The sequence below is a fragment of the Manis pentadactyla genome, chromosome 14 (assembly GCF_030020395.1).
Source record: "Manis pentadactyla isolate mManPen7 chromosome 14, mManPen7.hap1, whole genome shotgun sequence".
NCBI lineage: Eukaryota > Metazoa > Chordata > Mammalia > Pholidota > Manidae > Manis > Manis pentadactyla.
In genome coordinates, this window is record NC_080032.1 from 25198685 (window position 1) to 25223971 (window position 25287).

At 54.5% G+C, this 25287-nt stretch overlaps 1 protein-coding gene across 4 annotated transcripts in view; it reads left to right on the forward strand.

Annotated features, from left to right (window-relative positions):
• Positions 1-25287, forward strand: part of GALNT9 (polypeptide N-acetylgalactosaminyltransferase 9) — a 57811-nt gene that overhangs the window by 26299 nt on the left and 6225 nt on the right. For all 4 annotated transcript variants that reach the window (XR_005032096.2, XR_005032094.2, XM_036921893.2 and 1 more), the window contains exons 3-7: positions 910-1076; positions 3102-3276; positions 6756-6953; positions 11584-11701; positions 24516-24701. Coding sequence is in view for 2 of the 4 variants with exons in the window: in XM_036921893.2 (XP_036777788.1) it covers positions 910-1076; positions 3102-3276; positions 6756-6953; positions 11584-11701; positions 24516-24701 (844 nt within the window). In the remaining 2 variants the exon portion in view is untranslated. The remainder of the gene's footprint in view (positions 1-909; positions 1077-3101; positions 3277-6755; positions 6954-11583; positions 11702-24515; positions 24702-25287) is intronic.

The following is a 25287-nucleotide window of genomic DNA, read 5'->3' on the forward strand; positions in this document are numbered from 1 at the left end:
AGCACCTACTGTGTGCAGGCACGGCTTTGGGTTCTTGGGGTACAGCAGAGAAGGGCCTGCTCTTGGGGGCCTGCGTTCTGTTGGGAAGATATCAACCCTAAGGAGCACACCACTACGTGAAGATGCAGGGCCGCGAGCCACAGCAGAGGGCAGGATGGGGCGACCCAGGCTGGCCGCACAGTGTGACTGCGGCATGGCCCCCTCCCAGGCCTCCTGGGCCCCAGGGCCTCCAGAGTGTCCCCTTCCATGTTTCCATGTGTAGTCACTCTCAGGATGTATCCTTCCTCACGTTTTTTTTTTTCTTCTGTTTTACACATTTTGCAAGTTCATGAAAATTATTACACTAACTTCAGACTCGTTAGCAAATACATGTTATTTAACTATCATTTAAAAACAAGGCCTTGCTCCCCTTGGGCCCTCAGTTCTCAGCTACTCCAGTCCCTAACTGGGGGTCCCCTGGCCAACATTAGCCCCCAGCTGGTAGGAGCACCCACCATCCTGGGCTGCCGGCCACTGTCCATGTGGGCTTCACTTCAGGGAACAGCTCCTCAGGTGCAGCCGCCTGGCCACAGGACCCCAGGCACCCGTGGGGCTCACCCTGACGTGACCACCTTCCTTCACCTCTGGCCCACACTTCCATTCCAAAGGCTTTGCGGAAAAAGGCTCCCTGTGGTGCCAAGGGGAATTTTCACACCTGGCAACGCAAGCCCTTGCCTGCTGACCAGAATCTGCGGGCCAGAGGCAGAGTGTGGAGTGCGAGGGGTTCCACCAGGGTATGCAGAGTGTCCCCCCAGTGCTGGCTCCATTCTGCACCGCACCCACTCTTCCCTTGGTAGGAGGTTTGGAACACCGAGCTGGTTCCTTCGAAGCCTGGGCTCCCCCTGTCCCAGCTGACTGCATCCCCTGCAGGTGCCGACTGGCGGTCCCTGCCGACGGGCTGCCGCAGATCGCTGTGGTGTTCATCTTCGCCAATGAAGCCCTGTCTGTCATCCTGCGGTCGGTGCACAGCGTGGTCAACCACACGCCCTCCCGGCTCCTCAAGGAGATCGTCCTGGTAGACGACAACAGCGATAATGGTGAGTGGGGCCACCCGGCTGGCTGGCTGGGCGCGGGAGTCGGACAGGGCGGGCCAGGCCACGCCCCCTTGGAGGCTCCAGGAGGCTCCTCCGTCCTCTGCCAGCTTCTGCCTGTGGCCGCATGGCCCTGCCTCTGCTGTCATCACATGGCCCCTCCTCTCCTGGTAAGGACACTTGTCGCTGCATTTGGGGCCACTCTATGAGTCCAAGAGGATTTCATCTCAAGATCCTTAAATGGTAATCATTTCCAAATAAGGTCCCATTCTGAGGTTCTGGGTAGACAAATTTTGGGGGTAACCATTCCACCCCTTCAGCTGTCATCTGGAAAGGCCCGGCAGTGTCATTGTCCTCCATGCTGATCACCAAGACTCAGGGCTTCAAGGGGCATTTGCTGCTGGAGCTGGGCTGGTGCTCACAGCCGGGACCCCCAGGTCCCATGGGCCTCCCAGCATGGCCTGTGTCAGCCTCGGGCCCACGGGGGCGTGTCCTACACCACCAGGCACAGAGGGCTCAAACCCCAGCAAGGGTCTGGGGCTGCAGAAGCAGAACAAGAGGGGTCCGAGCCCCACTGTGGGCCTTGAAATCGGGGTCCCAGTGGGCTGAGCTGCACCCGCCCGACCACTGCTCCAGGATCTCTGGAATCACTTCCCGGAAGGGGAGGTGGCGGAATCAGGGAGACACCTTCCAAGGCTCCCAGGAAGGCCCGCGGTGCTGTGTTATAGGGAGAGCTTCAGGCCCAGTGTCTGGCCTGGGCATCAACGCTGTGAACAGCCCTGAGCTGACTGGGTGGTGGGGTCCGCGTCTGCTGGGAAAGGCAGCACAGCATACAGGAGGCTGCTCCCGGGAAGACAGCTGGCCTCCCAGGAAGGACTGGGCTCTCAGCAACAGGGCATTTACAAGTGGCCACTGGGCCTGAGGCACGTCAAGGGTCAGCAAACACCCAGAGGCGTGTTTGGGGTTCCAGTCCTCCTTGGGCCCCCCCTGCCCACCCCAACCCAGCCTCCCCATCCCAGAACAGGGCAAGCTGCCCGCTCCTTTCCCACACCATTATTGTCCGCACTGCTCCCAGCTGCCCTTTCTTCACACCCAGCTCAGGGCCCAAAGTCGCCTCCCAGACAGGTGCCCTGTCCAGCTGCCGGGAGGAGCCTGCTCCCCTCAGGCCCACGCCTCATGTCTTTTTCATACCAGCTCTAATCTGTACTATTAGACTTCGTTTTTGCCTGCACATCTGGCCACTGGGAGCTTCCTCAGGCTGACTCCTGCCTTTTATATATACCTTCATCAATTTTTAATAGCTTATTGAGCTGAAATTCTCATAGCATGAAATTAACTTTTAAAAAATGTAACTGTTCCGTTCAGGGGCATCGGGGGGTCCATGCTGTGGTGCAGCCTCCCCACCTCTGCCTTGGGGACTTGCTCATCCTCCCGTCTAAACTCCATCCCCACAAATCTCTAACCCGTCCCGCTCCCCCAGCCCCTGGCCCCCACCGTCCTGCTCCCTGTCTGTGAGTTTGATGACCTAGGGACCTCATGTAGGTAGTCATACAGGGTCTGCCCTTTGGGACTGGCTGATTTCACTGAGCCCCATGCCCTCCCGGTCCACCCACATAGCAGGTGTCGGGATTTCCTCCTCTTAAGGCTGAGTAATGTTTTACCCTGATGATGGCCACGTTTGCTTATCCACTCATCCTCCCATGGACTGTACTCCTGTTTAGGGCTCAGTAATTGAGTCCCATTTTCCCCTCATAACACTTGCCTCTGTCTGGACCGGCCCTGAATGCTCTCCTGTTTGCCGTCTCCCGCGGCAATGCCAGCTTCACGGTGCAGCAGCTGGGGCCCTGTCTCCCTGTGGTCTCCCAGCATCTTGGACCACCAGCCGCACTGGGTCCTCTTAAACGTGTGTGAAGTATGGATCCGGGGCACAGTGCCCCAGCCTATCCACACCGACCTTGGGTCTCCGGGACCTCAGGCCTCTCCTGAGATGTTGGCGGGCTGTGCTGAGATGCTCGCTTTCCTCCTTTGCAGTGGAACTCAAGTTCAACTTGGACCAGTACGTCAACAAGAGGTACCCAGGCCTCGTGAAGATTGTCCGCAACAGCCGGCGAGAAGGCCTGATCCGGGCGCGGCTGCAGGGTTGGAAGGTCGCCACCGCCCCTGTTGTTGGCTTCTTTGATGCCCATGTGGAATTCAGCACAGGCTGGTAAGGGCTGGCACCAGGTGGGCACAATAAGCAGGGATGGTCTCCTGTATGGGAGGCTGTTGGGGAGATCACAGCTCATGTAGGAATGGATTTAGGGAATCTGTGGCAGGACCCTGGCACAGAGGAGTAGCCTGGCAAGGCCAATGGGCAACTAAGCCCAGCCCTGCGGACTCTCTGTTCAGCTCCATGAACCCAGAAAGCATCTGTGAGGAATAAAATGAGGATGTTCCTGTGAACTCAGACCAGGGAAATGCCCACAGGGTCCCAAACAGGTACTAGACACCTGTGCCACTGGGCACACACCGGAAGAAACTTCTCATCCTCATGGAAAATTCTAGATCAAAGAGCCCACAGGTTCCATGTTAGCCCTTCCACACAGGGGACATGTCTGGTGGGGAGGCAGGGATGCCTATGGTGACTCAGAAACAGGTATGCAGATGACCCAGAGGTGGGACCCCCTAAAACAGGAAGGCTGGGCTCTGTCCTGGGCTTGCCCTTGCCTGCAGGTCCTCAAAACCCAGGCTAGCAGCATCAGTGGTCCCTGAGGCTGGCAGAGCTGCAGGTCTGTGCTACCCAGGGTCTCTAGAGTGGGACCCTGGGGTCTGTCCCCCACTGGGGTCCCTCAGGCCTGGACCACTTGGAGTCCTCTCCCAGCTCTAAGGAGCCCAGCGATTCCTTGAGAACCGAGTCACTTGTCCACAAGCAAGGGGGAGGCAGAAGGTCCCCACAGGTGCTGGACTCAGGGGAGGTTCTAGCGCTCTGTCCAGACCCTGCTCACCCAGGGCTGTGAGCACATGCTAGAGGATGTGTAGACAGAAGGCAGGATGTGCCTCCAAGTGTTCTGGAAAATGCTGTCCTTAATTTCCTCTCGGGCTGCAGGGAGGCACCCCCCGCCCTGAGCCCTGCTCACTAGAGGGCGGCAACCACAGAAGGCTCAGTGTACAGGAATCGTGCATGACGGTCAGACGCCCCATGAGGCGTGTGCAGGGAGAATGCGCTGTGTGGGGGACGGGCAGTGAGCCCCGCACCTCCATTTCCTCTTCTGCAGGGTGGCAGGGTTGGAGGCATGTGTCGGGGACTGCTGCCAGGGTTGGCCATGTGATGTTTGGGAAGCCCTCGATGGTGCCAGCCACACAGGTGTCAGAGAAGAACTTAACCCAGACTGCAAACCAGCACCCAGGGGATCACCTGTGTTGGAGGTGGTCTGGGAGTGATGGTCACTCTGGACAAACAAGTGTGGGCAGGGGAGGGCCGCTCAGGGTACCAGGGTCCTGCCTGCCTTGTCCAGCTTCTGGGGTCCAGGTGTTCCTTTTCCTAAGGCCCTGTCCCTGCTGTCTCTGCCTCTGAGGTCATGTGACCTCTCATCTGGGTCTTTAACTCCCTCTGCCTTTCTCTTAAAAGGACACCAGTCCTTGGACTTAGGGCCCCCCAAATCTGGGAGGATTTCCTCTTGACCTCTTTAACTTAATTATACTACGAACACTTTATTCCCAAATTAGGTCATACTCACAGGTTCTGCATGGACATCCTTTTGGGAGGGCCACCATCCAACCCTCTGCCAGCTTCTGTGGCCCCAGGTGACCTCAGCTTGTGACTATGTCCCTTCCGTCTCTGCCTCCATCCTCACACAACCTCTTCTCTTCTTTTATTAGGGTCTTTATCATTGGATTTAGGGCCCACTTGGTAGTCCAGGGTGACCCTCTCAAGGTCCTTAAATTAAATCCGCGAGGATGAGTCCACAGTGAACAGGGGGCTGCCTGCAGTACCTGTCAACTGAGCCACAGGGAAAAGGGCCCAGAGTGGCCAGTTCATCCCAACTCTTCCTTTCCCATGACATCTATCGCCTGCTATTATTAATTACATGTTATTGTCTGTCCCTACCAGGGTCACTCCATACAGGTATGCAAGTTGTGCACTGCACAACCATACTGGTAGCTGTTACATTCCACTGATATATCTTAAGCTCCTTGAGGCATTTGGAGGCTATTTGGGAGACCCATGAGTCTGTCACATTAAAATGCAATTTTAAACCGTGTAACTTTAATTTTCTCAACTGCCAGTTTTCCATTTGCAAATAGCCCTCCCCTCCCAAAATCGCCTCTACAAAGATCCTGCCTCATTAGCACATATGGCATTTGCAGAGAGCTTTTTATCTCCAAGGCACTTTGCTAACACTAATTAATTAATCCTCCTAGAGAAGCTGAAAGAGGTAAATACCAGCCTTTCATTCAGAAGGATGCAAAAGAAGACAGGCCACTCATAGCTCACCAGGTGGGGTCAGAAGACTTGCCTCCGACCCTACTTTGGGCCTTTCTGTCCCTCACTGCAGCTGTGTGGTCACTGCCTCAGCAGGCGGCTCATGACCGTAGCTGAACTCCAGTTCAAGGCCAGGCCTCTGGGCATCTCTTATCCTTGCAGTGGACAAGGTTGTCTCCAAGGGTGAAGTGGCACCTGCTTCCCTGGGGGCTCTTTGCACAGAGAAACTGCAACTCGTGCTGCAGACCGGGGAGGTCACAGGAGGAGCCCATGTCCTTGGTCCTCTCCCCTCTGGCTTCATCGCCAGCCCCATTTCTCCCCCTAGGCCCCTAGCCTGCTCCCCAGGTGCACCAGTGCATCCCAGGGCCTCAGCGTTGCTGTTACTTCTGCATGGAATGCCCACTTCCCCCACCCCCTCACTCTCTCCAACACCTTCAGGTCAGCACTAGTGCATCCTACACTGGACGCCGTGTATAAAACTGCAACTCCGAACCCTCTCCAGGTCCATAAGGTCTCCCTAACCTTGCTTTCTTTTCACTCCACAATAGCTATCACCTTCTAAAGTATTTTACTATTTACTTACAGGTTATTGTCTGGTCCCTCTGCAAGCCCAGTCAGGCAGGACCACTGCGTACTGTTGTGTAGGTGGCACACTGCACAACAGTTCCTGATAGTCTTTCCTGGTCCCTCCAATACATCATAAGCTCCCTGAGGCATGGGTTTTTCTCTTTTTCAGTTCATTAATGTACTCCAGTTTGTGCCATGGGGCATGGCACATAACTGGTCCTCAATGCTTATAAATGAATGTGCCGCCCACAGGTGTAGGAAAGGAAGGTCAGAAAGAGGGGCTCAGTGGAGGGAGAAGCTGAGCTATGAAGCAGGCCCACTGACACTCAGCCCACAGGAAACCCTGGAGCAAGGACAGCCCTTCAGAAATGTCAGGGGCTGGGCCAAAATCATTTCTGTAACCCTAGTGTCAATCTGGAAGGGCAAGCCCTGGTGAGCAGGGGCAGCAGGGCAGGTCTGCACCCCAGACTGCCTGGGGCATGCAGCTGGGAGGTGCTCAGACCCAGCACTCAGCAGGCAGGTGGTCGAGGGGCTATCAAACCCAGGTGCGGCCGCGTAGCCCAGGCTCCTGCCTGTGGGTGAGCTGCCCCCTCCTCGGGGCACAGGGTAGGGACCCAGAGTCCAGGCCTTCCTCATGGCCATGTGCTTCCCCACAGGGCCGAGCCTGCCCTCACGCGGATCCAGCAGGACCGCCGGCGCATTGTCCTGCCGGCCATTGACAACATCAAGTACGACACGTTCGAGGTGCAGCAATACGCCAGCGCAGCCCATGGCTACAACTGGGGCCTCTGGTGCATGTACATCATCCCGCCCCAGGACTGGCTGGACCGCGGAGACGAGGCGGCGCCCATCAGGTGAGCCAGCTGCCGTGAGGGGCTAGGGGCCGGGGGCCTGGACAACCTTCCCCTGGGAGAACTGTGGCAGGAGGCAGCAGGGAGGCGTTGGTCCAGGTGTGCAGGGGATCTGGTCGTGGGGAGACTGGGGAGCTGGCTCCGGTCTGTGACCTGAGGTGTGGCCAGGTCAGGTGTAGAGAGAAGGAGGGAGAGGGAAGGAGACAGACAGACACAGAGAAGGGTACGGGCAGCTGGGCCCAAGTTGCTGCTGGTCAGTCAGGGCAGCACACGGTCCCCTCCACTGCCGTCAGCCTTCCTCACCCGGCAGGGCCGGCAGCGGGAGGGCATTGAACATCACCTTGCCGCATGCTGGAGGATCTGTGCCCTTGACAGGAGGACAGGCCTGATCACCTTGAGGAAGGGTCCTCTGCATGGCCAAAATTTGTCCTCTTAGCCTTCTTGCCAGCCTCTGTGAAGGTCCACTGGACCGGTGGTGACTGACCAGGAATTAACAGAATCTGTGCTTTGGAAAAGGAAATTTCCCCAAAAGGGAGCTTTGGGGGCTGTTGGACATTGGCTGTGCCTGAATTCCTGGAGATCAGTGGCCCTGCCCTGAAGTCCTAGGAGGGCATGGAGTCCCTCAGGTTCCTCCCCCAGGTCTGGAATAACTGGGGCAGCAAGTAGGAGACACTCACCAAAGGAAAGATGTGGAGGCGTGGCCAGGGGAGAGCTCGTCAGCTGACCCGGGGGCAGAGCTGGTCAAGTGCCCCTGGGGGACACGGAGGCTTCTGGGCTCCCAGTAGCACGGAGTGCAGGCCAGCACTGGCAGTTCAGGTCCCCCACTGCCCTGCAGTTCTTTGCTGCAGCAGTTGTTGCACCCTTACCCAGGGGATGCCTCCAGGCTCCCCATGCCCGGGAAAGGGCTCTCCACAACCCCCAACAATGGCAGACATTCAGAGTGAGCCCTGTACCCAGTTCCCGGCATATGCTCTCTTGAAAACTCACTGTGCAGATCACAAGACCACCCCCAGCTGGGGAAATCACCTCCCCTAGACCTGTGTGGGCCCACAGCCCTGGAGGGAAGAGCGCTGACCTTCTCTTGAAGGACACGACTCGTACATCCCCATCTGAAGCCCATGCTGGAAGTTATTCAGCACTGGGAGAGACTGACGTCTGAAGATTTACCTTGAGAAATTTTTAGCCATTCATGATACTTGAAGCTCAAGGAAGAGAGAATGGAAGGCATCATTAAGGCTTGCACTCCAGGGAAGGTATTTCGGTGTTGGTGGGACAGAAAAGCACCCCCCCTGCGCCGGGGAGGCGGGGAGCAGGGGGTGCCCTGGGAAGGGCTACTGGCCCACGGGTCCACGCTGCCCTATGCTGAGGGTGTGAGATATTTTCAGGGTTGTGAACAAGGTCCCCTGAGACCCACACACAAGAGGCTTCCTGTTTCTGCCTGCATAGTGCTCCAAGCTCCTTAGTGGCAGGACCCCTCCCCACTGCACAAGGCCCCAGGGTCCTCCGGGGAGCAGCTGCAATGCCATGTGGCGCCCAGCAGCCTCTCCCTGCCCCCATGGAGCCTTGGCCAGGCTTGTACTCTGTCCCCAGGAGGAGTCAGATCCCAACCCAAGTGTCTGGTGGACTGTGGAGGGCCTGCGGGCGTTGGCAGCTTCTTACTGGGGCAAGAGGAGCCCCAAGGAGCAGCTTCCAGGAAGGGAGACCCCCACCTGGCACCCCACTCCTCCCTGTAGGACAAACCCTGTGGGACCAAGGCTTGGGTCACACCGGCTCACACACATACTCAGGAGTGCAGTGCCTCTGCTTTCTGACTTTTCCACTTAACACTTGAGAAGGTTTCTGGGTGCTGGGTGGTGTGATGACAGAGGGGCTTGGTGGCTAGGTGACATCCCATCAAAGGGATACTCAGAATGATCTCTCCGTTTACATGAATGGCCGCTAAGCTGATCCAGCTTTGTGCCACTCTAAGTCACACAGCAACGCCCAGCTGTGTGCGAGGAGCTTTCGAATCCGCCTCCCAGGATAAATGCCAGGGGTGGGATTAGGGAATGAAATAATCAGCAAATGGTCCCCAGGCTGCAGACTCTGCCAGCAGCTTGTGTTCATTGACAGTGTTCATCTGTACAGCAGGCCTCAGAAGGGGGTGCGGCCTGCTTCTCATATTCCCGGAGGAGAAACTGAGCACAGAGCAGCTGAGCGACTCTCTGAGGCCCCACAGCCTGGGCACAGGGCCAGGGTGGGCTCTCAAACCGACGCCCGTCACCACTGCACTAAACCCTCCCTCGAAGCGCAGTGGAATGATTTTGGTTCTCAATTCGTAGCTTCAAACTTTTCCAAGCAGTTGAACCAATTCACACCAGTTTTTCCACAAACTCCACCGCCGTGTGCTGCCCTCCATGTCTAGCATGGAATACATGCAAAATGGCTCCTCCTACCGCCAGTGCAACACACCCTCCCTGGGCTCACTAGTTGAGCACGTGAGTGTTTGGTAAGATGCCAAAAGCAAGTTGACTCACCCTGACCTTGTCAGCGCTGGAGGCTGAAGGACACATTCGGCATCTGCGTTTTATCAGCCCCCAGTTAGGGGGACTAGGGAGTGTGTGCTGTGTATCTGTGTGCCTTTGTGCAAGTGCTGCATGTATGTCTATGTGTATCTGTGTGTGTCTGCTGAGGGGGTATATCTGTGTTTATGTAGGGGGTACATATGTGTGTTTGTGTGTGTGTATTTGTGGGACCACGTGTGTGTGTATCTTTGTGTGTGTGTGTATCTTTGTGTGTCTGTGTGTGTATGATGCTGTGTGTGTACTTATGGGTGCGTGTGCCTATGTGTCACCTCAACCAGGCATGGGCCTTGGTGAGGGTCCTTTGCCATGTACCCCCATCTCTAGCAGGTGTAGAGCAGCCCAGAGGTGTGGATGCCCCCAGAACTGAGGACCCCCAGCTGAGGCTGTTTTCTGAAATCATAGCAAGGATTTCCCACACAAATACATCCAGTGCCAGCTGATTCTGCTCCTGCGGCCTTACAAGTTTAAGTTTATTTTGGGACTCTGAACAATAACAAAAGAATCATTACCAGCTATCATAGACTTGGCAGAGAATCTGGCACTTGAATTCATCAGAGATGACTGTGGGATTCTTCCCTGTTGTTGTTTAAAATGAGAGAAGTACGTGCTATACGCTGGTGAGCTGTACTTAACCACATGCTCGTTATTAAAAGTCAAATGCGGCATTAAAACTTCGTTACCATTAGATTTGTGACTGAAATCTAATGATAGAACAAATTGGATCTTTGCACAAATAAAGGGATAATCTATGTTTAATGCCTGTGTTATTCTTGGACATTTACTTCTGACTTCCTAGTCACCGGGAGCAGAAATACTTCTTTTAAATAAATTTTTAAAAGAGCAGAAATACTTCTTTGTGATGGAAAGCAATTTTTCACTGTAGTTTTCATTGCAGAGGGATTTAACACCTGTAGGAGCAGAGGGCGGGCATGAGGCAGACACAGAGGAGGGAGCAGCCTCAGCCTTCACCTTCGAGGGGCCACAAGAGCCTTCGGGACGAGGGGAAGTCTTGGCTGGCTGCTCCTGGGGCTCAGGGGAAACTAAGCCTAAGCCCTCAGCCTACAAGGGGATTGTCTTTGCTTTGACGCAAAATCTTTCATCAAAAGCTGAGAAGGTCCTGTTTTCTTACAACATATAGACTGTGCCCACTTCTTGCTGGAGAGACATTCTCCTTTCCTGTTTTCTGTCTCTTTTTATCCTTACCACCTAGCAGACACTCACTATATCCTTAAATCCATGTTGATGAGTGGATGTGCAATCCTGCCCACTTTTCCCCACTGTTCTGCCTCATTATGGCCTGCTCTGTCGTGCTCCAGGAGATCACTTCCCCGGGGACACACACCATTGGCAGAATTTTGTGCATACTAAAAAATATATAACTAGCACGTCGATGCATGATTTCACAGACACAATTGCTCCTGACACTTCTTAAATATGTAGATGTACATAGAATGATTACAGAAATAATAGTAGAGTTGGCTATCTGTGGCATATAGCTACACAGGCTGTGCACTATACAGCTTCAAGGTATGTCATTCAGAGTCTGATATCAATGAGGGAACTGCAGAGTTGAGCAGTGCACAACCCACACAACTGCCCATGGCAACCCCAACTACTGATACACAGATAGGACAAAATAATGGAGGAGGTAGGCAGGTGACTCAAGCTTGGGAAGTTAGGTTCACAGCAACGAAACAACTTGTCGGATACACTGAGTTTAACTCCCTACTCTGAGTTGCCTGAATTGAACACTGGTTTTTGTCACCAACTGATGTTCTTCAGAGAGTGTTTGGACTTGGTCTATGATGGGTGTTTGGTGGAACCCCAGGCTCTGAGGGATGCAAAGACAAGTGTTTTTCCTGGAGGCTGGAGAAGCAGCTGTCCTGAGCCCTGGACACAGTCACCAAGCAGAGATGAGAAACCCAGGGATGAGGGGTGAGGATGAGGAAGGACAGGTGGTGGACCCATATGGGCTCCCCTGCTGCTGGCCCAGTCTGTGCACTGTACCGTGGCAGGGGCTCAGGGTCAGAAGTGACAACCTGCTCACGTCACTGTCTGCTTCCTATCAGGACTCCAGCCATGATCGGCTGCTCATTCGTGGTGGACCGGGAGTATTTCGGGGACATTGGCCTGCTGGATCCAGGCATGGAGGTGTATGGTGGAGAGAACATTGAACTGGGCATGAGGGTGAGTGACGCTGGGCTGGGGACACCTAGACCTCCCAGGGAGCCCTACAGTGGAGGTCTATACACCTAGATCTCCCAGGGGGTACCCCACAGTGGGGGTCTGCAGTGGGAGTGTCTGCAGTGGAGAGTTGAGAGTGGGGAGTGGGTACCAACACAATGGGCTCTAGGCATGGAGGAGGGTATGGATGTCACTGTACATGGGCGTAGATGTGGAAAGACATCAGTACGGGTGCAGACATACATGCAGGAGATCTCTTCACATATAGTCACATGATGTACATAAAGCTTATAGATGAGTGTGCGCTTGTAGATGTATTTTTCATTTTTATGGTGGACCAGATTTAACTGCCAGAAACAGAAAAATTCTAGCAACGTAAAGTGAATTGTAAATAGTGAGGGAAGAAAGAAAAAATAAAAGGGAGGCAGACAGAGGCTGACACCAAACCCCCTGGGGTCTGCTGGGGTGCTGGGGGGTGTGTGGGGGGAACACCCAGCCTGAACTGCAGGCCGAGCAGCAGGCTAGTCTCATGTCCAAGATGGGGCCTCAGAAGGCTGAGGCCCATGCTCTGGGCCAGCAGCAGAAGGCGAGGGCCCTGAGGCCAGCACCTTGTCTGCGCCTGCCACCAGCCTACGTGCAGCTCAATCCCCCAGTGCAGAGCAGGGGCTCCCGCAAACCCATCAGCCCATGAACTAGAGAGTGGTGCATGGGGACGGAGCAGTGGGCTGGGCAGGGTAAGACTGGGCATGCCCGTGGCCAGCGAGCTGGGGGAGGGGCCTTCCCACCTCGGTTCTCAGGGAGCGGCTGTCCCAGGTCAGAGCGAGGCTGACAGACAGCACACTCCGCAAAAGCCTGCCACTGGCCAGGGGCCTCTGTCTCCCATGTTCTGGACCTGCAGGCTGCACACATGCTCAGGGCCTCTGGGCAAAGGCCCCTGGCTCCGGGCAACCTGCTCAATAATCTCTGGCTGCCCCCCCGGCCCACTGGCTCCCCTGGCCCTGCCACCCTGATCAGCCCTGAGCCTGTCCGCACCTGGAGTTTCTGCTACAGGGCATGTTGTCCCTGGAGGACCAGCCAAACCAAAGGCCTCCACCCACCTGACACAGTGAGGGGTAAAAGCCAACGGGGCTTAGGCCTGAAGCTCAGGACGGAGGCTGGGCCGGAAATCAGGCCTGAGAGGGGCCAACCAGGAAACTGAGTCCAAGCCAGGACTCATGGCACTCCCTGGGAAAGTGGAGGGGAGTCCACCCTCCTGCCCCCCAAGTCTTTGTCTCTCTGTCTCTGTCCTCCCGAGCCCACAGCTCAAGGCCATGTCAGACCCACACCCAGAGTGCTCCCACCCCAGGATGTGATCACCATCTGCCCCCAACAAGTGGCCCTGAGCTCTCTCGCCCTCTTGTGGCCTCTGGCAGAAGTGTCCCGGGGGCTCCAGGCCTTTGGACGCCCCTTTGGAGAGGACCTGGGCTGCGGGCGATAGCATACCATGCCGTCCACAGTGGCACCACGCCTCTCTGTGCTGGTGGTACAGTCACCTTCTTTTTGGTGGCAGGTGATGGTTTTGGAGGCAGGATGGGAGGTTGCCTCCCAAATTCCCGCGTTCAGTGTCTGAGGCAAGTGGGTGTGCTGTGTGCAGGTAGAAAGGCGCTCCTGCCCCGTTTCCAGTTCCCTCTGGTTTCTTCCACAGGGTGTGTGTCAGGTGGGCTTCTCAGAAAGAAATGAGCTACGGTCTGGAATCTGAAAATGAAGGTGGAAGGAAGGGCAGAGGTGAGGGGGGCAGGAGAGCCACAGACCGGTGGCATGGCAGCTGTCCCGAAAGATACTATGACGGTTTCACTGGTATTTCAGGAACCCCTCACCTGCCACAGGAGCCTGGGGAAGTGGTCTGGACAGTGGGGTGAGCTAAGGGGCACCCCCAGGGGAGCACAAGCAGGTACACACAGTTCTGTCGACACCAGGGCTACACTCATCTGAAAGCCTGGCTAGGTGGGGCACCCCCCATGGCCCCCAGGTGGCTGGTGGTGGCTGCTGACTGTCCTAAGGGTTCAGTGGGGCTTTCGACAAGAGCTGTGACCCCCACCTGCCAGCTGTGACTTGGGCACGCCCATAGCCTCCCCTGCCTCTGTTTATAAATCCAGATAGTGTGGTTTCATGAGGATTAAACCAACCAACACTTGTGGGGCCTTAAGCCCAGTATCTGGCACAGGAGGGGCCCTCTGAAACCCATTACTGCTACTCATGTCTTAGGTGGACATAGAGGGGAGCCCCACGGCTTTTGACCGGGAACTGGCCCTCTGCAGTGCCCAGGGGCCCCAGTGAGGCTGGACTGGCTGGGCGGATGTGGAGGCTGGGTTTCCCTTGGCCTCTGACCTAGTCACCTCCACTGGACACCCGTGCAAGTGTCCGCAGTGAGGGTTCTGCATTATGCGCGTGGCCATGTGCGCTTCCCGGACTGCTCCCACACACGTGAGCCTCACAGCCATGCTGTTGTTGATCTGTCATTAACACAGGTGGTCCACTGGCCCCTCTGATCGATTCAGGTAATTAGAGGAGTAATTCTGTGGTATCGGGGCCAATTTACATTTCTGTGATTGTAGTAATGCCAGCCGCTCATACCCTAGTGAGGAAAGTCCTAGAGCCAATTAGGGGAAAATGAATCTGTCACATCCATTAGGTTAATATAGGTCAAGACAAGATCAAGCAGCACGTGTCCTGGTTAGGACAGCCACCTGCAGCACGCAAGCAGGAAATCACTGGCTTCTCTGTCTATTCCTAAACTTTCACACTTGCTGCTCCAGGTGTCACAGGGAACCCTCAGCACTGAGAGAAGTCACTGAGCCCTCAAACCCGGGCCCTTTGAGGGGCTGTACTGACCTTAGAACATCTGGGTCCCAGGGTAGTGGGCTTTTCCTCATCCTCCCAAGAGTGGGTTTATACAAGCTCCTGTCTATACAAGCAGAGAAGTGGTATGTGGAGGGAGCAAGGGAAGAGTGCCCACGGTCCACACTTGGGAAAGAGGTCAGGCACCAGAGGAGTGCACAGTGTCCCCCAGGCTGGTCCTAGGCCTTCCTTAGTGAGCAGAAGGCAGACAGGGAGGGTGGGGAGCAGACTGCAGCCCTGGGGCGGCTCCTTTTAGGAAGGGCTTGCTCTAGTCACAGTGGGTCTGGCTGCCTGATAAGGTGAGAACACGTCCTTCCCAGCATCCCTCCCTGCTCCACCTGTACAGGTGAGCCAGTCCTGGGGGAGAAGCAAGTGCCCCTCAGGGAGGGAGTCTCTTTCCTCTTGAATGTCTTTGTGCCATCTTTGACTGCACGGGGTTCAGAAGACCCCTTGGCCCTGCCTTTGGAGCCCTCCCTGGCTGGCCTCTCTCTCAGCCTGTTTCCCCACCTGTCATGGAGGAGCGATAGGAATTGGCTCCAGAGCTGTGTGCAGAGTCAGTGCACTGGAAGCTCTTAGCACCTGAAATGTGACTAGTGCTCAGTGGACCTCCCCACTGCCACAGAGACAGCTCGTAAGAGCACTTCACTTTGCTTTATAAAAATAACTTTATTAGAAAAACGCTGGGGCCAGTCTGCCAGAACCAAATAAAAGCCACTGTGATTGTCCGCCAGGCTGAGATATGTATCCTTTCAGAGCAGGTTTGCAAACATCCAAACGTGATAGTGTGTGTGCACATACATGTAACACATACATGCATGGAATGTGTACTGTGTGTTATGTTTGCACATGTCTACATTTCCTAGCTGCATGATCCCAGAATCCTTTCTGTAGCCTGCTGCGCGAGTCACAAGGTGATAGCAGATGGATGGTGTGCCGATTCTTCCCAGCAGCAGCCATGCTGGTACAGAGCTGGCTCCACAGCGGGCTTCATGCCGTGCCTCAAGCCCCTTCCCATGTTGGCTACTTTGTGCAGCACTGAAGTCAGTGTACTTGTGTTGGAAACGAAATTGCTGGATCCAATGGATCACATTTATTTACACCTTTGGTACAACTTTTCAAATCCTCCTCCTTGCCCCCCCAACACTTGGTGTGTGTGTGTCTGTGTGTCCGTGTGAGTGTGTCTATGTGTATGTCTCTCTGTATGTCCATGTGTCTATGTGTTTCTATGTCTGAGTGTCTCTGTGTCTGTGTGAGAGTGTCTGTGTGTGTCTCTGTGTCTCTTTCTGTGTGTGCATGTCTGTGTCTCTGTGTGTGTCTCTGTGAGCGTGTGTCTGTTCTCACTACTGTGCGTCAGGGAGGCAGTTTCCCTGGCCTTGTAATACACAGGGTCTGATTATAACTTCTACTTTTTGCAAACATGACAGAGACAAAGGAAATGTCTTTATTGGCTTAACTTGCATTTCTTCAGTCACTAAAATGCCTGCTCACTTTTCACACATTTGTTGACCATGTGTTTTCCTTCCTCTGTCAATTTTTTCTCACAGCATTCCTCCTTTCCTAGTTGATTTTAGAGTCCCTTAGACACTGGGGAAATCAACCCTTTGCTGTGTGTTGCAGGTGTTTCCCTGCTCACCACTTTACAATATAGACTTTTATATGTAAAAGTATTTTAATGTAAGTTATCTATCTTATTTTTTTAATGGCCTGGCACTCGCCATCATTCTTAAGGAGACCTATTTGAAAGACTCTTTGACCATATCTCCTTCTGACACTTGTATAGTTATTTTTCCCAATTAAAAGGTTTAATCCATCTGGAATATATTTTTATATAAGTAAGGTTGTGGTCCTTTTTATTGCTTTAAAATGCTGGACTAACATTCTCACTCATTCATTTATATTCTATCGTTTACACAGATGGGAAGGAAGTCCTCCTTTACCATACCCTCGGTGCCATTAGACATACTTGTATTTATTTGGAACCTTGTGCTTTTAGCCATCACATCCTGCTTGATAGAATATGCTAATGTCCAGCAATTGAGTGTTTGTCCATTATTATTTTGGTGTTTTCTTGGCTGTTCTCTTGTTCTTCTTTCACATGAGCTTAGAAACATTTTATCAGATCTGTTCCATCCTTGCATAGGTTAGGTTTACAGAGTCTTAGGTAGCAGCACACAGCTGGAGATGGCTGGGAAGATGGTTGTGGGCCCCACATGCTCTGTGTGCAGTGGACTCTCCCTTGGTCCATATACATTGCCAACCCAGGGTGCAACTCTCTACAATCTGGGAGATGCTTACATTCCCAGTGGTAGGTCTCACCTGATCCAGAGATCCCACAGGGTCCCTCCTGGCCTCCTCAGTTCCCTCTGTTGTCTCCACCTTCTCCTCATTCTACCACATGTCCTGGGTAACTTCCTCAACTCTGTACTCCAATGAATAAGTTCTCTCTTCAACCATGTCAGATGGCTGCATGGGCACTTGCTTGGCTTTGATCTTTATTTAGTGACTACATTTCATGTTTGGAAGGCCTGTATCAACACGTTTGTGTCTGGTTGTTCTTTTCACAACAGTCTGTTTTGACTCTTGGCCTCCCATTTGTTTTTGATGAATGCTTTTCCCATATTCTTTCATCTCTGAAAATCTTAGTTTACATCCCATCCTTTTCAGTCAGTTTTTCTCCTTCCTGGGGTTTAAATTCACCCACTGGAGGGGCTGGCACCTCACCTGGAGCCGGGTCTCCTCGTGTGCCTAGTGAATTTCTGAGAGAGCTCATCTGTCATAGGGTCCATGTCCGCATTCACTTGTCCTTGAGCGAAGCTTCAGGTCCCCTGGTCCCCACACCCCCAGACCCATGGCTCGGGCTTAGGGTTTTTCCCCTGAGAACCACGCTTCCAAGGCTCCAGGTCCTCCTCTCATGACCTCTGGCTGCAGCCCCAGGGAGCAACCTGAGATTCTATGCACAGTGGGGCCCCAGGCTTCATGCATGGGTCCTGATCACTCATCTAGTCCCCAAGCCCATGAAGAGTTATAGCTTTGGCTCCACTCATGCTGGCTGGTTTCTGCTCCTTCTCAGTGATAGGGAATTTCATCTTGCTTTTCATTATATACTTTTAACACTTAAAATAATTTTATCTGTCATTTCTATATGTTTGGAGCAGACAGCAGATTCCCACACTGCTAATATTGACTGGATATCTCCTCCTTCAGTCATATTATCCAGCTATGGTGAGCCTGGTGCCACGAGGATCATGACCTGAAATAGCCTCACCTCCTTCTGAGGACAGAAAACACCCTTAAGCAGTGTTCCTGGGATGGGCTTCTGTGTCTCTGGTTCAGCAGGTCTAGAGCAGGGCCTGGGAATCTGAATTTCTAAGGACTTGCAGGCAATGCTACTGGTCTAGGGACCCCACTGTGAGATCCATTCATTTAGAAGGAAGAAAAGTATTATCTCTTTTCATTTGTTTGATATGTTCAAAGTGTTCAGTGAAACCCATGGGAGGAATTTGGGATGAAAGCCCAGCTCGGAAGTTTCTGGGTGTCTGGCACTGGGAACGGGAACATGGAAGCAGGTGTCTTCACAGCATGCATGTGTGTGTGTGTGTGTGTGTGTGTGTGTGTGTGTATCTCTGAGAACCCAGGAAGAGTTGTTTCCTTGTCAAAAATCTAAGAACTGAGCCCAGCTAGCTCTGGGAGATGGGGCTTGCCTCTCCAAAGCCAAGTCCAGTCAAATCCTGCCCCCGGAGGTGGATGGCTCCTGCAGAGCTGGAGTCTATGACACAAGAGGGGTCTCCGGCCTGTAACTGCACCACAGGAACTGTTATTTCAGTTCAGAATCTGGGCCTGGGCTGGAGACGAGCATTGAGCAGATTGTAAATCTTTTTAAAAAACTGGGTTCAGATGTGAACTCTCTAAAAATGATGCACACAGTTTTCTCCCGAGGGAGTATGACACTCTGGCTTTTTGTTAGAGAGGGAAATTCTATACCGCCAAAAAGGAAGGTGGTGGGCGGTACCTTCAGGGACAGGGTGCGTGGGCTCCTGCAGCTCCAGCCTGGACTCTGGTACATGCATCCATCTGCTTGGAAGCCTGGGACTGGAGTGCCAGGCTTGCTTCAGCTCCATTTGATTTCCTCATCTTACTAATACAGCTTTGCACAGAGCCTGGTGGGTCATGTTGGTTGTACAAGTGGATGATGGAAGGTAGGTGGGTGGGTTTATTGATAGCTGGATGAAAGGTCATTATCAGTTACTGGATCCATGGATTATCACAAAGCCAAAAATGGGTGAATGTTGCCCATAACTTGAGAGGTGAAGCCATCCTCAGAATTTTCAAGTTGAAAACCAGTTTTTATTAAGTTCAGTGGATGCCAGCCACAGGAGGGAAGCACATAGCTCCTTACCCCCAAAGCTGTGGGTCAAGAATGAACCCAGTTATCCCGAAATCATCCTCACCGACAGGCACAGGCTACCATCCTGAGACCCAGAAAGACGTGGTCTCATTTGCTGCCAGGGCACCAGAGCCGTCTTAATTCAGAGCAACACTCAGTAAAGATGTTCCCATTGGCCACAGCACTGTGGCTCTGTCCAGCCTTGCAGCGAGCTTCCCACTCACCAAAGAGAAAAGTGCACCTTGCCCACAGACCTGCCTCAGAGCCCCTTCCCAGAGCTGTGACAGGGGCTTGCCGATATCAGGGGGGAGGTGCCCAGGGATGCCAGGGAGGTGCTGAGGGGGATGCAGGAGTGGGTTCTGCAGGCCTGGGAACCCCTCCACCGCCATGTGCTATCTTCTTGCCCCAGAAAATGCCCTCTGCTCGGGGCACCAGGCTAGGCTCCTGTCCCGCCAGTGTCCAACTATCACCATTAGATGTGTCTCTCACTGAGACAGTTGAGTGGGGGGATGGGTGAGTGTTCCACCCAGAGACACAGCCAGTAAAGCCTTGCATGCTGTCCTGCACACCCTCCCTGTTAACCCACAAACGAATGTGGGAGAGGGAGCCCAGAGCCACCCGTGGAGGTGCAGGCCTGAAAGGCTGTGCCCCAGGGGCCCTGCCTATAAAGAGCCAGACGTTAGCCACTATGCTTGCCCCAGAGCCACGGCTGTCCTGCCAGATGGGCACAGGCCTTGGGCTCAGACACCAAACAGCCAGCTGGGCCCTAATGGTGGGCATGGGACCATGCCAGCCTCGCTCAACACCTCAGAATGCCCTGCATAAGTGGGCTTACCTCCCTGAGCTCACATCAGAGGTAGCAGGGACCACCAGGCCTTAATCTAGGCACAGAATGCACTCGGGGATGCAGCCCGCCCAGCATGAGGAGCTGTTTTTGTTACCAAAAGCCTCTGCTGTGTCACCTGCAAATCACACCAGGAAGAGGTGAGGATGGTGGCAGGTCACTGATGAAACCTAATTCCTTCTGTTCACCCAAAGTGGCTGAAAGGCACAGCCCCACCTGGTTCAGCCCTGCCCATCCCACAGCATCTGTACAGCATTTCTCCCCAAGGGCTGGACCCAAGGACAAGCCTGGGAATGCGAAGGCTCACCGAGGCCGCAGGGGGAAGCTGACCACCTCTTGACTCACAGCATCATCTGATTTTGCTGAGTGGCCAGAATCTTCCTCCAGCTCAGCCACAGTATGAGCACAGGGCCGGGCCTCCAGGAAGTGATCTGAGGCTCCCAGGTGAGCTGTTCTCTGTCTCTGGGACTTGGCGACCCTCCAGGGTCAGGATTCCCCAGAGCAAAGCATCAGGACACAAAATAAGTGACAAGGCTCTTATGCAGTCCCATGACCCTCCTCAGCCCTGACCTTCTGGTCCTTCGGAGGCTGCAGATGCCTCCCCGACCCTGGTCCAGATGATCCCAGGACCGGCCATCTGAAGGAGCTGTGTGGACACTTGCATGTGAGCACTCCAGAGTCACCCCCTTTCCAATGCCCCTGGGGGCCACCCTCCATCCTGAGTAACCCTGGTGGGTGGTGTGCCCCAGCCCTGGCGCACCCAGGCAGTGTCTGTGTGACTTGGGCCTGCCCACACCAGTGTGCTCCAGTTTCCCCGTAAGTTAAGTGAGTACAGACATTTGGGGAGGGCTCAGATCGCCCCCCATGTCCCCACATGTGTGTGCATGTGTGCGCCTGCCAACACAGACCTGGCCGCCCTTGGTGGTGACTTGCAAGCCTTCAGGCCTCGTGGGAAGACCCAGCTGGAAATTTGGCAGCAGACAGCAGAGGCCTCTGTGGCCAGCGTTAGCCAGACAGGACCCAGGGCTGCAGGCCGCTCCCTCCCGCTGCCCAGAGAGGCCCTGGACAGCAGGGTTCTCACCTAGAGTGCACGCTCGGGTCCCAAGGAGCACTGGGAACTCCTGCCCCTGGCCCACCAGCGGTTTGTGATGTAGCAGGCTGGGGCAAACCTGGGCCAAAGTGTTTTGAGCCCCTCCGGATTCTGGCAAAGAGCAGTTTGGGAGCTCTGAGAGCACGTGGACGCAACCCTGCAGAGAGTCCATTGTGTCCTCCAGCTGGGCACTTTAGGTGACAGCTTTGGTGACGTGAAGGTGCCTAGGGCTGGGGAGAAGCCCATGGCTGGGCAGGACCAGCACCACACTCCTGGCTGCAGGGAGGGTGCACACAACTAAATGAACTCAGGGTCCAGAAAAGAGTGTCATTAACCATGACGTAGGACACATCCTCCTCCCGCCTCTGGTGGATGAAAGATGAGCCTTGCTCCCAAGACCAGCCTCCCTCTCATCTAAAAACCTGCTGGCTTTCTAATAGCAGGGCCATTCCAGAGAAACATCACTTTGAGCATTCAGTGGTGTGAGGAAAGTCTGGAATGTGAGCCAGAGAAACAGCAACTTTCTTCCGAATGAACATCCTGATGGTGCCCATGATGGGCATAACCAGGCCAGAGCCAATCAGACCTGCTTTGCAGTGAATAAGCCATTTGCTGACAGTGTTACTTTGGGTCTTATCCGTGAGGCCAGGCAGCCGCTGCTGCTCTGGAATGTGCTTTTCAGTAGCCAGCTCGGATGTCTGAGGAGTTGAGGTCTGTTGGGGCCGAGAGGTGGGGGTCTCCCCTGTTCCCCGAGGAACTTCCCTCTGAGCAGCTGCATGCAGACCTCACACCTGGCCCTCCCACTCCCTGTGTTTGCTGTTTCTGTTTGGGTGGCAATTAAGTAAGTTGATTGATAATTAGTGGTTGAGACATAGGGTGGGTGTGACAGGCACATTTAGATCCTGTGAATCTGCTCCACAACACCTCAGCAGCTCTGGGTGAAGAAGCAATTTCAGAGGCTTCATGCCATAGTTGGGCTCTTGCCCCACCACAAACCAGCTGTGCCGCCTTGGATATGTTTCTTAACCTCTCTGTGCCTCAGTTCTTATTTTCATCTGTAATTAGGATGAATTTAATCCCCCACTCACCCCAACACAGGATTGTTGGGGTTTCTCTCCAACCCACTGTCACCTTACTAGTTAGGAATATAACAACAGAAAACCCCAGTAACCTAGGATTGCCGATAAAGATGAAGCACAGAGCTGATATGGCAGCTGCACAACAACCATAAGAACTCAGGCTCTTTCTAATTTGCTGTCTGCCATCCTTTTTGTGTAGCCCTTGAACCTCATGTTTGTGGCCTCCTGGTCACAAAATAGCTGCCACCCCTCCAGCCCTCACACCCATATTCCTAGCAGAAAGAAGGGGAAATGGGCAAAGGGCCCTGCCAGCTTGGTCTGTCCCTCTTTTTATCAGAATAAGCCCCAGCTTCCCCAAAAGCCCCATTCTGAGACTTCTGCTTATATCTCATTGTCCAGAACTGTGTCTCATTACTGCATCTAGCTGCAGGAGGGGTCGGAAAATCAGGGGTTTGTGACTTAAATCAGTGAATCAACATGGCCTGGACCCTTAGGAATGTCTCCAATGACCTTGCTTCACTTTTCCCCCCCACGATCTGTTCTCCACACAGAATGCAATGATGCCCCACACTCCCCTGGTAGAGTGCTATCCTTGAGCCTCATCTCAGCAATGCTCACACCTGGCTAGTTCCCACTCACCTCATGTGCACTGAGAGGTCACTGCCTCAGGGCAGTCCCCCACTGCACCCCGACTCCCTCCTGCCTCCCTGCCTCCCTCCCAGCCCAGGGCCCAGACATGTCCTGATAAAAGAAAGGCAGAGAGAGATCTGGGACACAAACCCAGCAGAGCCACTGGTGGCAACAGGAGGGACATGGCCTTGTGACAAGGATGCCTGGGCCCCCAGAGGCTAGACGAGGTAGGAAGGACCCTCCCTAGAGCCTCTGAAGGGAGCACAGCCCTATGACCCCTGACTCTTTACTTCTGACCCCAGAGCTGGGAGAAATTAAGTGTCTGTTGTTTTAAGCCACCAGCTTGTGTCAATGTTACCCAGGACCCGGGACAACCCTAGTGAGTGTGCACTGCCGCAGGCACCAAGTTCCATACCAATCCTGAGGCCGGGCCCCCTCCTCAAACCCCAATCTATCCACGTGCACCCAAAAGGTGGGTTCTGGGAATTAAGGAGGAGCCAAAGCAGCAAGGCCATTGTCGCACCACTGCTGGCATGGAGCAGGCATTAGCCAAGCCATAGGCCGTACGCTGGGCGTGAGCAAGGGCTTTCGGCATGAAGACCAGCCGAGGCCAAGAGGGGTCCATAGAGTGAAATCCAGGCCCCGAGATGGCCAGGCACTCTTACACTTGTCAGCAAGGCTGTAGCCTAAACACTGGGCCTGCTGAGGTCAGGTGAAGGTTTATCCTTGGATAAGCCCTAAATGTGTGCCGCAGCCTGGATGGTGAAGAAGCCACACAAGGAAGATCTAAATGTCTGATAACTGGGCAAAGGTGAAGTGAGTTAGGGCCTGTCCCCTCTGCAATCAGAAATGACAACTTTCGAGGATAAAGCATCAGTTCATGAACTGATGCTACGTCTCCACTTCAAAAGGTGAGTTTCAAGAAGACAGTGTCTTGTGGGGTAGGCTGGGCCAGGCTGGGGTGCTAGTCTGGGCTCTCCACGGGTTATGAGGAGAGGCTCTTTCAGAGGCTAAGAAGCTCCCCAGGGCAGATGGTGTTAGCCCTGCCTGGCTCTGAAGGCAGGAGGCCAATGTTCTGGCAAAGGACAGTCAGGCAGAGACCTCTGGGAACTAGATGGGGCCCATGCCGGTGGGGAGGGTGGTGTGCTTTCCTAGCCCCATTCAAAGGCTAAGCTTTCCCAGGAAAACCCAGAACAGTGCTGAACCAAACACGTGGCATCCGTGCCCCAGGCAGATGGACACATGAAGGTACCACCACCGATAGGATGGCATGGGATGAGGACAAGGGCAAGGACAGGGTGGGATGACAGAGCCCACACCCACCTGGGCTTGGCACCGTGCAGGGACAGTGGAGTGCAGGCACCCACACATGGACACCCTCGCTGCTGCATCTCCATCACGGGCCAGGCTCAGATGGGCTCTGGGGAGTTCTGTCTGCGGAGGAAGCTGCTGCCCACGTGTTCTGGCAACTGCAGCTGTCAGCTGGGTGCTTGGTGCAGAGTTTGTGTCTCACATGTGCTTGGGATGGAAGCACCTGGGGTGGCTGGGGGAGTGTTGGCGTGGCCGCAAGCTGTTTTAAATTAGATGACACGTTTGTTCCTCTGGCTGGGCCACTGCTGGATGGGGTGAGCCCCTCTTGGGCCAGGCCCCCTGTGTGGAACAAGCACTGGGTGGGGTGGGGTGGGGTGAGGCCTCGGTATGGGAAAATCATGAAATGGAATTTGGCAGGAAATCCACAAGGGGAGGCAGCCCTGGGTGAAGCACACAGGTGGCCAGGCCTCCAGTGCCCAGGGAAGGTGTGTCCTGTCAGTGAGCAGAGGGTGAGGGGTGCAAGATGATTTCCCGGAAGCCCTCGTCCCTCCGCGAGGCTGTCAGGAGCCAGGTCACGCAGAGACCCCGCACACCCCCTGCAGGTGTGGCAGTGTGGCGGCAGCATGGAGGTGCTGCCCTGCTCCCGCGTGGCCCACATCGAGCGCACCAGGAAGCCCTACAACAATGACATCGATTACTATGCCAAGCGCAATGCCCTCCGGGCTGCTGAGGTCTGGATGGATGGCTTCAAGTCCCATGTGTACATGGCCTGGAACATCCCCATGACCGTAAGAGGGGCCAGGGCGGGGAGGGGGCAGGGAGGGAGTCAACACTGGGCCAGTGTGGACGCCCACGCTGGGGACAGCCTCAGGCTGCCCTTCTGCAGTGCTGTCCGTGATGCTGGCCCAGCCTGTGAGGTCCCACCTGATGGTCTGGTAGATGCTTTTCCTAGATAGAGTAGCTGCCAATGGCTGGAAGTGAGGGTCTCCTGCCAGCCCCCTCACTACACATTGTGCTGACCACCATCCGCGGACCCGCCGGTCCACACAGAGAAACATGTGCACACATGTATTAGCAAGGCACACAGCCCAGCCATGTGCCCACTCCCTGAGCATTTAACACATTGTTTTAAACATGTAACATGCTGTTATACCACATCACTATGATCTAGTTCCCAACAAAGAGAAACCCCTGCCCCAGAAGCAGCCCCCACTTCCCTCTCCCCAGCCCCCCACAACCACTGATCTGCTTTCTGCCTGGATTTGCCTATTGTGGGCTTTTCCTGTAGATGGGATCCCTCCCTCACTGGGCGCCGTGTGTTCAGGTCCATTCACGCTGTAGCACGTGTAGGGCTTCCTCCTCTTCATGGCTGAG